This window comes from Salvia miltiorrhiza, chromosome 6 (assembly GCF_028751815.1).
Source record: "Salvia miltiorrhiza cultivar Shanhuang (shh) chromosome 6, IMPLAD_Smil_shh, whole genome shotgun sequence".
In the NCBI taxonomy this organism is placed as follows: domain Eukaryota; kingdom Viridiplantae; phylum Streptophyta; class Magnoliopsida; order Lamiales; family Lamiaceae; genus Salvia; species Salvia miltiorrhiza.
In genome coordinates, this window is record NC_080392.1 from 42878665 (window position 1) to 42895316 (window position 16652).

Below are 16652 nucleotides of genomic sequence, written 5' to 3' on the forward strand. Positions count from 1 at the left end.
TGGGACAAAACCTAGTCGAAGAAAAAAGAGTACAACTGCTTCCCTTGAACTTGAGATCATTGAATATCTTTGAGTCGACGCATGCCGATCTCGTGTACCAACATTCTGAATGTCGATGTTGGTAATACCTTGGTGAATAAGTCTGCCAAATTATCACTTGAGCGAATTTGTTGAACGTCGATATCGTCATCCTTTTGAAGGTCGTGTGTGTAGAAGAGCTTGGGATAAATATGCTTTGTCCTATCGCCTTTGATGTATCTTCCTTGAGTTGCGCAATGCAAGCAGTATTGTCTTCATATAAAATAGTTGGTTTGGCATTTGATGAAGCTAACCCGCACGACTCTTAGATATGACTCGTCACATTTCTCAACCATACACATTCCCGACTTGTTTCGTGTATTGCAATGATTTCATAATGATTTGAGAATGTTGCAGTCAAGGTTTGCTTCACATATTTCCATGATATTGCAGTTCCACCACATGTAAAAACATATCCAGTTTGTGACTTAGCTTCATGTGGATCGGATAAAACTCCTGCATCCGAATACCCCACTAGAGTATTATTAGAATTATCTTGATAGTATAATCCAAAGGTCGAAGGTACCCTTTAGATAACGTAGAATGTGCTTAACACCATTCCAATGTCTCAAAGTGGGTGCAGCGCTAAATCTTGCTAGAAAATTGACAGAAAAAGCTATATCTGGTCTAGTATTATTAGCCAGACAAGTCAACGCTCCAATTGCACTTAGATATGGTACTTCTGGACCAAGTATTGTTTCACCCTCTTTAATTGGTCAAAATGAATATTTCTTAGTATCAATAGATCTAACGACCATTGGTGACGCTAATAAATGTGCATTATCCATGTAAAAAGCGTTTTAACACCTTTTCTGTATATGTGGATTGATGGATAAACGTTCCTCCACGGATACGTTCCATTTGCAAACCAAGACAAAAAAAAATTCTTTCCCAAATCTTTCATCTCAATTCTTTCTTCAAATATCCAGCAGTTTTATTGAGCTATTCAGGAGTCCCAATTAAATTTAAATCATCAACATAAACTGCTATGATTGCAAATTCAGTTTCGGTTTTCTTAATGAAAACACAATGGCATATATCTTTATTTTTGTATCCTTCTTTCAAAAGATACTCGCTCAGTCTATTGTACCATATACGACCATATTGTTTCAACCCATACAACGATTTTTGCAGTTTAATTGAATACATGCTTTTGGGTTTTGACTGCAATCCTTCAGGTATTTTAAATCCTTCGGGAATTTTCATATGTATATATATATATATATATATATATATATATATATATATATATATATATATATAGGGAATGGATCAATAAAGAATGCTAAATGTAGAAGGAAACAACGAAGGCTGAATAACTCAATACATTTACTGAATAAATCACGCGAGCGTATGAACGAAAAATGTACGTGTTTATTCAGTAAAATAACTATTCGTGCGATCGCGTGATTTATTCGGTAAATTTATTGACTTATTCAGAACGAAATATAATTACTTCTTCATATATCCCAACTATATATATATATATATATATATATATATATATATATATGGTGCGGTTATAGTGAGAACCACAATTATCGTGAGAACATAAGAACCAATAAAATTACTGCATCTGCTATACAAATTAATGCATCCGCTATTAAATTTAATGCATCCGAAAAAAATAATTTTTTGCTCCCTTCAGGATTCAAACCCAGCATCTACATCCATCCACCAAAATGATGCATCCACCGTAGATCTTGATGATCGAATGGCTTAAAATGGTTCTCCGTTCTTATTTTATTAGTGGTTCTTATTTGAACCTCTCCCTATATATATATGTCATTATCTAATGACCCATTGATGTGTGTATTTTGGCTACTTAGTTTAGTGTGTGTTTCGCCATGATTTTATATGATTTTACATGGTTTGTGACATTTTGGCGCAGGAATTAAATGGATTGGAGATGGATGCTCGTGGATGGAGGAAATATTTAAAGTCGAGAATTTGATGAATTTGTGGAGAGATTTAGAGATTTGGGCTTTGGAAATATTTATCTTGTAATTTATTTAAGCCAAATACTCTTTTAATTTTTTTTTGGGCTTTAGTTTTGGGAAGGGCCGAAACCCATAAACATTAGGGTATTCGGCCACTTAAGTTTTGATCCCCTAAGAGCATCTGCAGCGGCACGCTATTCTAGAGTGAACCGCTATTTTGCAGTCAAATGCTCCCTCCAACAGCACGCTACTTTACGCCAAAATGTAGAGTGAATGAACAGTGCCCCGGCAAATGTAGCGGGCTACTGTTCATCACGCTGGTTATTATTTTATTTTTTTTGCTTTTCTTTTATCCTTCTTTTTGTGGTTTTACTTTTACTTCTTTTTGTTATTAATATGAAATACTTCTTATTCATCACTCTAATTGTCTCGTTATTAATATGAAATATTTCCAATGTGCAATTTAAAAATTGACGATCAGAATATATATTTTTATTTTGTATATTATTAATTTATTTTATTTTTGTTTAAATTATAAAAGATATTATATAGAATTTTTAAATTGCAACATCATAAAAATACAATAATATAAAATTGCAATAATAATAAAATTACAACAACACAAAAATATCATAAACATAAAATTACAAGAAATAGAAATACAATAATATTAAATTAAGAAAACATTCAATAAGGTCCAAAATTGAAAATCCCCTTCAGATCCTCCAGCATCACTTCCAGATCCGCCAAAATTCGGAAATTCATCACCAAACATATTGAAAGCATTGCTTGAACCTGAACCGTCTTGCCTTTTCAATATGATTCTAGTTTGTTCTTGTTTGAAGTAGTCACGTCGAATGGGATCAGAAATATTGTCGGTGTCTATCATCAAAATTTTATTATCTGCTTCCCATTTACGAAATGCAAGAGCTTGTTTTTTTGCTTCAATCTTTTGTTGTTGTAGTTGCATGATTTGATCTTTTTTTGTGGATGAGTTGTCCATTATTTCTTCAAGTCTTTTATTTCCTTGATCAATTGCTTGTAGAATATTAGACATATCTTCGCCTTTTTTTCTCTTATTTTTAGTCTTTTTTACCCCATCAGGGCGTTGTGTTGGTCCTGAACCACTGCCACTACCATCACTTAGATTGATACTAAAAGAAGACAAACCATCAGGTGAGATAGGAGATTCTGGTGGTGTTTCTGCTTGAAATGAAGACCTTTGTGAAGGACAATCAAACTTCACAAAATCTTTCATAAGGGGCCAGACATGCTCAAACTTGAATCCTTTCTTATATCTTGGATCCTCCGTCAGTAATTGTTTTGCACGATCAAACTGAATAATAAATAACATATGTTAGCAATAGCACAACAATTAAATAGTTAAATCAATTGTAAAAATAAATAAGTACTTACAATATCTTTTTCAGAAGCGCCACTTGGATTTAGATATTCGATTTGTTGCACGCATCCTTTGAATTTTGAAAGAGAACTCATAATGACTTGCATACGAGTTTCAAGCGATCTTTTGGTTCGATCAGGAATATGTGGAGAAGGTTTGTCACTATTATATACGTTCACAATTTCTTTCCAAAAGGTATCTTTTTTTTGATAGATTCCTGTTTCACCATCTTGGGATAGATCCATATACACACGACAAAGATTTTATCTTCATCGATTGTGTAATTAGGTTGTCGAGAAGAAGAAGACATGAAAGGCAGAATAACAAACAAATAAAAAAAAAGACAAACACAAGAAATAAAAGCTTAGATTCTATGTGGAAGTATACAAATCGTAGAGCATATTTATAGACATTATTGTGAAAATTTGCAGATAAGATAAGAAATGAATGGTGGAGATTTCATGGAAATCGTGATGAATGGCATGGATTTTTTCTTCCAAATTCGTACATGAGATATAGAATGGATGATGCAGATTTAAAGAACTTTAAATGGATGGTGCAGATTTGATTTTATAAAGTTGCAGAATAGATAAGAAACAGATGGTGGGGATTAATGGAAATCATAATGGACGGTGGATATCATCATTGGAAAGATAAGATTTGCAGGAGAGATAATAATTGCAGGAGTATGCAGACAAGATAATTAGATTTCTTTGAACAAATTTTATTATATAAGAAGTATGCACATCTAATAATCTGTACACCCATCTTCTCAATTTTACTCATCACGAAGCAAAAATAAGATATGAATTATCATGCTGCTGGCTCTTCTTATATATTTTCTTCTTCAAGCTCATCATCAGATGAGCTTGAAGAAATACTCAATGAATGTGATGTTGAACATCAATTGATGTCTCAACATATTTTGTCAAATAAATTTCATTGTAGCAAGCCTTATTGAAAATCAAAGTGCTACAACAATCCACAGAGGCTCAGTTCCTGGTCGCAGGATGATCCATCGTGATCGAGAAGTGGCTGCCCAACGTCTGTTCAACGATTATTTTTCTGAAAATCCAACATTTAATGAAGGAATGTTTCGTAGACGTTTTCGAATGTCTCGAAATTTATTCCTTCGTATTGTTGATGCTGTAAAAAATCATAATAGTTACTTTCGGCAAGGAAGGGATTGCACTGGTAGATTGGGCTTGTCCACACTGCAAAAAATAACCGTTGCATTTCGGATATTAGCATATGGGGTACCTGCAGATGCCACCGATGAGTACATCAACATTGGTGAGTCAACTGCAATTAAATGTGTCAAGAAATTTTGTCGTGTAATTGTGGAAATATTTTCAAGTCAATATCTTAGATCTCCTACTTCTAGTGATGTTGCTAGACTATTATATATTGGTCAACAACGTGGTTTTCCAGGAATGTTAGGTAGTCTAGATTGTATGCACTGGAAGTGGAAAAATTGTCCAACTGCTTGGGCAGGCTCATATGCAGGTCGTAGTGGATCTCCCACGATTATTCTTGAAATTGTTGCTGATTATGATCTTTGGATATGGCATTCATACTTTGGTATGCCAGAGTCCAATAATGATATTAATGTCTTGGAAAGATCGCATATTTTTAGTGATCTTGCTAGAGGTATCACTCCACCTGCAAATTATGTAATACAGGGAAAAGAGTATAGTGTGGGTTATTATTTAGCTGACGGAATATATCCGAAATGGTCCACACTTGTGCAAACTATACATGAACCACGTACTGCAAAGAAAAAACATTTTGCTACGAGACAAGAGTCGTGTAGAAAAGATGTGGAACGTGCATTTGGAGTTCTTCAAAGTCGATTTGCAATTGTTGCAAATCCAGCCCGTTTTTGGCAAAAGAAACATTTAGAGCTTATCATGAAATCCTGCATTATCATGCACAATATGATAATTGAGGATGAAAGAGACTTGTCTGCACCAATTCAAGAGATGAGAGAAGTCCTAACTCCAGATGTCGAAACGGTGCCAAATGAAGCACGTCAGTTTCAAGAATTTCTTGCACGCTATCGAAGCATCAAAGATAAATCAGCTCATCTTGCACTTCGTGATGCATTGGTCGATCATTTGTGGGAAGAATATTCAAATTTTGAACACTAATTCCCATTGTTAAGTAATTTAAAATTTTGCAAGTATTTTGTAATATTAGTGTGCTATTGTCATGTAATTTATGCTTTTTTCAATTATTATGTAATGTTATTTTATATGTTGTTGGAATAAATTAATGTGCAATAATTTAAATATAGTATAAAAAATCAAAATAATTATATTATATTATGTTATAATTAAATAAATCAGAATAAATATAAATAGAATTAAATATATATATATATATATAATAACTATATAAAAAGATTAATTTAATAACAATTAAAAGTATCAAAATAGAATATTCCATTGTAGAGTGAAATGTAGAGTTGATTGTTGGAGAGCAAAATGAAATTACTCTACATTTCACTCTACAATAGAGTGAAGTTCACTCTAATGTAGAGTGAACCATTGGAGTTGCTCTAAGTGTTTTGATTTAGTTAGGACTCTTGTTTTGATAAGCAGCCGCAATTTATGACTTGGGGGATACCTTTAGTTATAGTTTTCACTTTGAATAGGATTAGAATACATTCACTTTTACAAACACAATTTTACAGCCGCAAACTTTGATAATTAGAATAGCAGTTGACTTTTTCATTCCCATGCAACTTTTGTTTTCATGCAATTTCGATTCCATAGTTTTTAGTATTTTGATTCCATAGTTACTTTTAGCTTTAATTCTTGTTTTATTGGTTCAACTTGCGGCTGGATTGGAGAAAGGAGCAGACGAGTTCTCTAGATCGGTTCAAGTGTTGATTTAATTCTTGTAATTTATTTCATAGCTTGTTCGATTATTTCTTCATGTTTATTTTTATTTATTTGATTGTTTTTATTTTAAGCATGAGTAGCTAAATCTTTTAATTCGGCGAGAATAATGAAACTCTAATTTAATGATCTGTGAGACCTAATTGGTTTAAAATTGATTCCTATTGATTCCGATTAATTCTTAGGGTTTAAAAATAATTTCGATTTTATTTAAGTCTGGCCAACTTAAGTTTAATTGGATTACAGTCAATTAGCACCTCCAATCCGTAATTGTTAGAATAGGGCTGATTAGTGATAAAACTACCATGTTCGTAGTAGGAATTAATTGGTATATTAATTATTACTAGCGTATCTAGGATAATTGATATAAACTGGGTTCCTTCATCTTAATGCTATTAGAATATTAAATCTAGGTCTGGCGTCTCCAGCTAGGTTATATTTTAATAAGGGAAATAAGCAGGTCTGGCGTCTCCAGCTGTTTATCGACACAGTAAGTAGGAATTGGGGTACGTCCGTTGCGTTTCACGGTATCCTATAACTAGTTGGTTAATAGGGATTAATTAATTATTGCGTCGATGATCAGAGCTTTGAATTAGTGTGGATTTATTTGAGCCGAATTACCCTTTTATTGATTTATTTCAAGAGTAGTTTTTATTCGATTTATCGCATTCTTAGTTTTAATTAATTCTCCTCAATTTTAAGGCGTGGTGGCATCACCGTTTTTATAGATTTAGGGATTTGAATGATTTTTAACTGCTCTCTGTGGGATCGACCCTGCTTACCATTATACTAATTTATTTTGGTAATTCCGCAGGAATTATTTGGTGGTTGGCGACGTCCACCACCCATATAGATAAGCAGTTACTACATCCATAAGGCGCATATCGAGCCTTTGTGACACAGCCAGACTAATCAAAATCTGAAAGTAATAGACTTCATTACAGGAGAGTATATTTTCTCATAATCAATTCCTGGTTTTTGTGAGAAACCTTGTGTTACGAGTTTTGCTCTATATCTGGTAACTTCATTTTTCTCGATTCTCTTTCTAACAAAGATCCACTTGTATTCAACATGGATTTTAGATTCCGGAGTTAAGGCTATATATTCAAATACTTTCCGGTTATCACAGGAATTTAATTCCCTTTCTATAGCTTCTTTTCACTTTGGCCAATCAAGTCTCTGTTTGCATTCTGCAACAGATTTTAGTTGAGGGTCCTCATTAAAAACATGAAGAGCTATATGAAAGGCAAATATATCATCAACAATGATATTTTCTCTCTCTAGTATCTGATGTAAATAATTTATTGAGATCTCATGATTTTCAGATACTTGTAATTCTTCAGGAATTACATCACTTTCATTTGGTTGATTAGTCATTTTCGTCATTGTTTGGTTTCCATCTTGCACCTTTATTTTTAAAGGCATAAAATCTTTGGAACCAACTGGCCGACCACGTTTTTTGACGAATTTTAGACTCATTTGCTGCCAAGGTTATTTGTCCTTCAAAGACATCAATTTTAGCTGGAGTATTTGCAGCATGTATGTGAGATTGTGTCACTTTTCTTGTATCTACGAAAGCATCAGGAATTTGATTTGCAATATTTTGCAACTGAATGATCTTTTTAATTTCTTGTTCACTTTTGTTTGTTCTAAAATCAAAATGTGATAAGTTTTTCTCTCATTTCAAGAGAGTTCCTTGTGCTTTTCTGGATGTAGATTTGTTCATCCTAATGTTGGAAATGTCATTTCGTCAAAATGACAATCTGCAAAACGTGCAATAAATAAATCACATGTAAAGGTTTTATATACATTATAATCGAGGGTGAATCAAATCCAACATATATCCCAAGTCTTTGTTGGGAACCCATTTTTGTTCATTGTGGGGGTGCAATTGGGACTTGAACCGTGCAACCAAAAGTTCGTAATTGAGAAACATCAGGTTTACGGCCAAAGATAATTTGCATTGGGGAGTATTCATGATTGGATGATGGCCTTAGTCAAACTAATGTTGCAGTAATATGGCATGACCCCAAGCAGTAGTTGGGAGTTTTGATTTCATAAGTAATGGTCTTGCAATAATTTGAAGACGTTTAATAAACGATTTCGTTAAACCATTTTGAGTATGGACCTGAGCGACTGAATGTCCAATCTCAATTCCAATAGCCATACAATAGTTTTCAAATGCTTGAGACATAAACTCACTAGCATTATCAAGATGAATTGTTTTAATTGAATTGTCTGTGAATTGAGCTCTAAATTTTATGATTTGAGCAAGTAGTCTAGCAAATGTTGCATTTCTAGTAGAAAGCAAGCATACATGTGACCATCTACAAAAGACATCAATTAATACCATAAAATATCGAAAAGGTCCACAAGGTGGATGTATAAGTTCATAAATGTCTCCTTTAATTCTTTCTAAGAAATATGGAGATTCAGTATTATCCTTCGTATACGAAGGTCTAATGACTAACTTGCCTTGCGCACAAGCATCACATGTGAATTCATTTGTAGAAAGAACCTTTTGATTCTTATGTTGTGCCCATATGAATTATTGATTATTCAACGCATCATAGTTGCTCCAGGATGTCCAAACCTATCATGCCAAAGCTTAAAGCTTTTGTGTCATTGAACTTCACGTTCATGACATGGTCTCAATTGCTTTTATGAATGTATAATACATTCCAGAAGGTAATGATGCTAATTTTTCTTTTGTCAACTTATAGCCTGAAACAAAAGAATTTATATAAAGATATCTGTTGCTACCTTCCGCAATTTTCTCGATGTGGTATCTATTATTGCGGATATCCTTGAAACTTAGTAAGTTTCTTTTAAACTTATTAGAGTACAGGACATTTTCAATATCTAATTTAGTATCATTTGACAAAATGTTACAAGCTCTTTCGGAGCCTTCAATGATGTTTGATGCACCTGATATTGTATTAACATTATTCTCATCTAATGTCAACTTAGGGAAATACTTCTTCTTTTGAAGAATAATATGTGTATTGACACTATCACCAAGACAAATATCACAAGATTTCATATGATGTTAGTGTATAGATGTTCATGCCTTGTTAAAAACCTCTCCGTAAAAACCTTATAGGAAAAATTCGGTAGAGGAAAAGAATACAAGACATATATATTTACTCATATATTACACTAGTTTCCTCGTTAAAAACCTTAACTAAGAAAATCTCGTAGGAAAAAAACTTAGTAAGGGAAAAAGAGTACAACCATTTGGCCTTTAGGGCCATTTGACCTTCACGGTCTAATTTTCGAGAGCATGTAATATATATTTCTTTTCAAGAACATGTAATATTCTTCAGGAATATTACTTGTGCTACTTTAATAGCATCAATTTAAAATCTTGAATGTAATATTATTCAGGAACACTACTTGTGCTCAAGGTCTAATTTTCGAGAGCATGTAATATGAATTGCTCTTCAAAAACATGCAATATTCTTTAGGAATACTAATTGTGCTACTGTAATAGCATTAATTTAAGATCTCGAATGTAATATTCTTCAGGAATATTACTTGTGCTATTTAAATAGCATCAATTAATTTTCAAGATCATTTCGGATAAATAGACCGTATATATATATAATATTTCAAATTATAACATATCAAATCTCGAAATGAGAGCACAAAAATCATAAAATTTGGCATGAAAAAGAATAACAATAAATTTCACAGTAAACAAATTTATTTGATTTATTTTAATAAATATCAATTCTCCATATTAAATTGATAACATCAATAAATGCAATATAGTTATGATAAACAATTAAAAATATGTTAAGCAATTGAGCTTAATAATGCACAAGAAATTGAGCAATTCGTATGAAAAATTGGTTCAAGAGTTATAAGGGGTCAAAATACATCCTAATTCAAAATTGATGAATCATTAAATAAAATGAATCTGCCCTGCAATTAAATACAATCACATTTTTTTTTTAAATGTTGATCTAAAGGCATAAACATATGGAACAAGTAACAGAGCAATCTTATTTCACGTCTTTTGACTCAAACTGCATCATACGAGTTTGCCATTCGGAATTAATAGATTAATGTTCATTATGCCATAAAAGCAATAACATTCATATAAATTAATAAATTCATGTCGATTCATATTAAAAAAAATTGACATGAAATATAATGATGACGGACGGTCATAACATTTAGAGTAAAGTATAATTATGATATAATTAACTTCTCAATTAAGTTTTATTTGACTATTATTAATTAATAATCTATATCTATATATATAAAAGCTCAACCACTTATATAAATAGTAAGTTATGTTTTCCTGCCAAAATCACTGTACTATTTTTAGAAATAAACTTTTTTTATTTAATTTTAATTTCGTCTACTTCAGATTATATGAATATTTTTTATTGTAATTTTTCATATTGCCCCAATTAAAGTATTAGTTCATTTTTTTATCTTTTAAATATTTTATATTTACGAATAAAATGTAAACAAACTGTTCAATAAATAATTAAATATTATTAAAATATTTATATTGATAAGATTTATGATTAAAACTGTACTTTAAGATATTTATTTATTATTTCTTGAATATTTAATCAACATATGTAAAACATTTAAAATTTAAGATTAATCAAACATTATGATTGTGTATCAATTATAATTTCAAAAAATTAATTATAACATAATCATAGCTCTATAATTTATTGGATTAGTTATTTTTAATCTCTTAAATATGATATAGGTAATAGTTATATTATATATAATTTTTTTAAAATGGAATATATAGTACATATTTTTGTATAAAATGGTCACGCATGTTCAGTAAATGTAAATAAAATATTTAGTAAATGTAGGTATTAGAGATGTAACAAGTGGTGGTGATAATGATGATTATGCATCTACCCATCTCCTTGAGGATATATTACTTAAAGCATTTGATGTTCCAATACAAGACATCATTTTAAACACTTATTCGTCCTACTCTAACAACATCAACAATATATAATTTTTATTTGAAAGAACGAGCAATAAATTTTCCTACTCATATATCGTACAACATAAAATTTTTAACATTAATAAAAAATTAAAATTTTAAATCTACATAATACTTTAAAATAACATTTTATTATAAAAAAATAATATTTCTCGCACGGGAGCCAAACTACATATGTATATATTTTAGTACTGTATATATTTCAGTAGAAATTTTGTATAAGTTATTGAGGTGGTCACTTGTACACCCGGATGTAAATGACACTAACACTAACATTATTTGTTTTACAAATGGCACTATCATGTTATATAAATAACATTATCTCGAAATGACACTAACACTATATTGAAATGACACTATCATATTATCGAAATGATACTAATACTCTGGGTGTACCGTACACCCGGGTGTACAGGAGATTTTGTGTAAGTTATTTAAATACGATGTGTATATATTATATCATCTTTAATTTTTTCATATATTTTTTAGAGTGGATTTTGAAAATAGCCACTTTTATATAGTAAAAATAAATTTTACCCACTAATATAAAAACTTAAAAAAATACCCACATTGACCATTTTACCCTTGCATATAATTTTTTTACAAATACCCACGAATTCACAACCAGTGAATTCACAACCAAAATAAATTTTGGTTGTGAATTCAAGCTTTAAAACTCGAATTCACAACTGAATAACAAGTATTGGTTGTGAATTCAAGTTTTAAAGTTTGAATTCACAACTATAAATAGTGTTAGTTGTGAATTCGCGTGAATTCACAACCAACACTATTTCAAGTTGTGAATTCACAACCAATAAAACTTGAATTCACAACCAACACTATTTTTAGTTGTGAATTCACAACCAATGCTGATAATTCAATTGTGAATTCATAATTCAGTTGTGAATTCCTCAAGTTACTTGTGAATTTAAGAACATTTAAGTTGTGAATTTATAGATTTAGTTTTGAATACAAGAACATTAATCAATTTTCAATCCATCACCAAATTAACCATTTTTTTTTTTGCTCCTGCCACTCCCCCAAATCGGAAATCAGGAAATTAACCAAATTAACCATTTTCCATTTTCAATCCATCACCAAATTAACCATTTTTTAAGAACTTCTAGGGTTTCAGATCGGAGCCGGAGCGAGGCGATAATGCAGACTCGGGGCAGGGCGGCACTGAGGCGGCGTCGTAGGTGAAGGACGGGGCGGCGCCGGTCCAAGGCAGCGGCGGCAGAACAGATCGAGAGGGAGAGAAGAACTGCGATGAGAGAGAGAGCGAGAGGAGAGAGAGAGAGAGATGTGACGGCGGCATCGAACCTTCGCCGGTCCAAGGCGGCGGCGGCAGAACAGATCGAGAGATCCAGTCCAAGGCGGCGGCAGAGGGACGATCTGGCATGAGGAACGCGCGGCGGCAACGCCGATGTCGCCATGGTCGTCCTCGACCGCCACCGCTGTGTGCTCCAGTCGATCCGCCGCCTCAATGGCCGCCCTCGGCGGCCACCGCCGTGCTGCCTCCCGTGGCGGAGATGGAGGAGAATGTGAGGAGGTGGGAGGCGATATACATGAATGAGAGAAAGAGAGAGGCGTTGATGAATGAGAGAGAGAGAGGAGAGATCAGCGGGTAGAGAGAGAGAAGAGAGAGAGAGAAATGAGAGAATGAAATAAAATTAGGGTTTGCCCATTTATATAGAAGGGTAATTTAGTCCATTCAACAAAAAAGTGGGTAAAATTTTAAGTTTTAATTTGAGTGGGTAAAATTTATTTTTGTTATAAGAAAGTGGGTACTTTAATATATTAACACTATTTTTTAATTTGAACGAAATTAAAATTCAGGGCAAATTTTGAAATGGGCTAAAGTTTATGTATTTATATTATAACTGTATATAGTTGAAAAAATACCAAAATTCACTAATACATTGTGGATTTACAGTCAATTAATGCTTCAAAAAAAATTATGTTGTTAAATGCAAATTAGTAAAAAGTAATTAAAAGTTTCAAAAACTCTTTCAAGACTAATAGAAAATTTGAAAGAAAAATATCTAGATATTTTGATGAAAATTTTAAATAAATAATAATAATCATTAGATAAAAAGTTTTTGTCAAAATCCTCATCATTCATTTGATTAGCCTCCAACTATAAGATGATTTCATCTTCATTTAATGTTATTATTGTTATTAGAGTTATTTTATAAAATAATACTATAGAATTTTATAATCTAAACATAATATTTTAAAAAATATTTTTCTTTTACTATTTTAATTAAGTAGGTATCACCGTGCGTCGCACGGGAGTAATACTAGTTACATATACCTTTTAACACAGAATATTTACACCCTTTAGCAATCAATTATTAGAGAAAAGAAAAAAAATTACAACATAGATGTATTTCATATCAAGATTCAAGAAATCAAGATTCAAGAAATCGCAGTTTGATTTAACTGGAATAGAAAAGCAATTGAACATAAATTATGTGATTGAAAACCTTAACCATCGCCAGCCACTTAATTAGACAATAAAAAATTGAGTATATTAGTATACATGGATCAATGCGTGATTTTTATATCAAGAATTGTCATACAAATATTATATAGTTAAAAAAAATCAAACTTTTTGAATCAAATATGAATGCGAGAATTTCGTGAAATCAAATAGAGGTGAAGTTAATTAATAAACTACACTCTTATATGATTCACATAAAATCTGTTGGAATAAATGGCTTTATTAGTCCATAATTACTTTGTAATTAATGGAATTAAATGGTATATTTGGAATCTACATTTTGAGTAGATTAATTTGGTATATTTACTTGTTCAAATCTATTAAGAATTGAATGAGTAATTAATGCCCAAAGATAGCCATTGAAGATGGAAATGTGGAGTGTCATCCCACATTGGAAAAATAAAGAAGTTGAAAGCTATTTATAAAGTGCTCTCCACCATAAAGGAACAATCAAGTGTGCTCCTCTATGGTGGACCTTATGGTGCACCCAAATGGGTTTTTGACTTAGTCTTTTAAGGCTAAAACTCAAATTCCTACGAGGAAGGTGCGAAGCACCTTCCGAGTCCGAGTCCGAGGCCGAGGCCGAGGCCGAGCACGTGCACGTGCACGTCGCACTTGTCGAGGAGAACCCGTATCACAATCAGACTATGCTAGAATTATTGGAAGCCTAATGTACTTGTCAAATTGTACAAGGCCGGACATAGCATATTCTATTAGCAAATTGAGTCGGTTTACAAGTAATCCTGGAAAGGATCATTGGACCGCATTAATAAGAGTGTTGAGATACTTAAAACACACAATATCTCATAGTATACACTATTCGAGATATCCCGCTGTTTTGGAAGGGTATTGTGATGCCAATTGGATATCCGACACTAAAGACTCTAAATCCACAAGTGGGTTCGTATTTACCATTGGTGGAGGAGCAATATCATGGAAATCTTCTAAGCAAACATGTATAGCCCGATCTACAATGGAATCGGAATTTATTGCTTTAGACAAAGCCGGCGAAGAAGCCGAATGGTTAAGAAACTTCTTAGAAGATATTCCATGTTGGGAAAAACCTTTGCCTCCTGTTATGATACATTGCGATAGCATGGCTGCCATAGGGAGAGCAAAGAATAGTTTGTATAACGGTAAATCTCGACACATTCGTCGAAGACATAATACCGTTAGACAATTGATCACTACAGGAATAATGTGCATTGACTATGTAAAGTCAAAAGACAATATTGCGGATCTGTTTACTAAAGGTATTAATCGTGATCAATTGTATAACGCAGTAAGGGGAATGGGATTAAAATCCACACGTTAAGAACTTTCATAGTGGTAACTCAACCATGATGACTGGAGATCCCAAGAACATGGTTCAATGAGACAACTAAATTATGGAAGTTCAAGTTGAGCCCTTGAAACCTTCAAAATCCATTCTCATAGCTGCTCAAGTGCAAAGCCTGCAGCTTGTGGTAAAGGGTAAGCCATCAAAAGCTTTTAATGATTCCTATAGCCTTATTAGGTAGAGTATGGCAGGATACTCTTTATGGGAGATCACCTATACAAGTGAAGAAGTGGGGCCGCTTCAAATTATCAATAACACTTGTGAATCCAAGAAATGGTCCAAGGCCGAAATGGACACAACGTGAGAACGAAAGATATCAGATCTATTATTGTGTGTATGTTGTTGACTAGGTTTACACAAAAGTTGACCGGTTCAAGACATCATGTTCACCGAGCAAAGAGTAAATCCGATGGCATTACACTAAGGAAGGTTCAAAGCTAACAACTACCTATCCTAATGCAATAATGGATCGTCGGGACTTAGTTTTTTGCATTTGCATTAATCATCATTCATGTGGGGGATTGTTGGAATAAATGGCTTTATTAGTCCATAATTACTTTGTAATTAATGGAATTAAATGGTATATTTGGAATCTACATTTTGAGTAGATTAATTTGGTATATTTACTTGTTCAAATCTATTAAGAATTGAATGAGTAATTAATGCCCAAAGATAGCCATTGAAGATGGAAATGTGGAGTGTCATCCCACATTGGAAAAATAAAGAAGTTGAAAGCTATTTATAAAGTGCTTTCCACCATAAAGGAACAATCAAGTGTGCTCCTCTATGGTGGACCTTATGGTGCACCCAAATGGGTTTTTGACTTAGTCTTTTAAGGCTAAAACTCAAATTCCTACGAGGAAGGTGCTTCGCACCTTCCGAGTCCGAGTCCGAGGCCGAGGCCGAGCACGTGCACGTCGCACTTGTCGCAATGGGCGCTTTGTAGGCGCACTTTGCACTTAGCTCGTTCTCGACATCGTCGCGAGGAGCTTTGAGGAGCCTTTAGTTTTGACAACTGAAACGGTGGCTCGTGTGACGTGGACCATGTGGCTCGGTGACGTGGCACCGCGTGGCGGATAAGGAATCTGGGTGGATGGGGTTGCTGACGTGGCAGCGGATGGATCAGGAGGTGGGGTGGTTGGCTCGCACCCCTTGACCAAACCAGTGTGATGGTTCGGACCACTGCTTGGTTCGAACAGACACCCCTCTGCAGACACCTCTTCATCGCACCCTTCCTACTCCTATAAATACAGCCCTGCAGAATGAGATTAAACACACCAACAATTAATTCAGATAATTAATTCGTTCATTCTGTCTTCTAGTTCATACTCAAGTCCCGAGTATTCTGTAGTTCGCCGGAAGTTCGAGTTCCTAGTACAAGGTCTCGTACTCATTCAAACCGTTGTATCTTGGGGACATTTGCCATCGAACCGTGTGTACTGTGCGGGGCAATTTTGTCTTACGGAGAAAGAGTCCAACTCTTGCCTCGGTTCCTAC

At 33.3% G+C, this 16652-nt stretch overlaps 2 protein-coding genes across 2 annotated transcripts; one reads left to right on the forward strand and one right to left on the reverse strand.

Moving 5' to 3' along the window:
• Nucleotides 1-2688: 2688 nt before the first annotated feature.
• LOC130990994 (glutathione S-transferase T2-like) lies at nucleotides 2689-3665 on the reverse strand. Its single transcript, XM_057915199.1, has 2 exons — nucleotides 3435-3665; nucleotides 2689-3354 (listed from the first exon to the last, which is right to left on the reverse strand). The coding sequence occupies exons 1-2, from the start codon at nucleotides 3663-3665 to the stop codon at nucleotides 2689-2691; spliced, it is 897 nt and encodes a 298-aa protein (XP_057771182.1).
• A 560-nt stretch (nucleotides 3666-4225) lies between these two features.
• Nucleotides 4226-5570, forward strand: LOC130990995 (uncharacterized). Its single transcript, XM_057915200.1, is given in 3 exon segments — nucleotides 4226-4401; nucleotides 4403-4855; nucleotides 5069-5570. Coding segments are annotated over 3 exon segments (1131 nt in total).
• Nucleotides 5571-16652: the final 11082 nt, after the last annotated feature.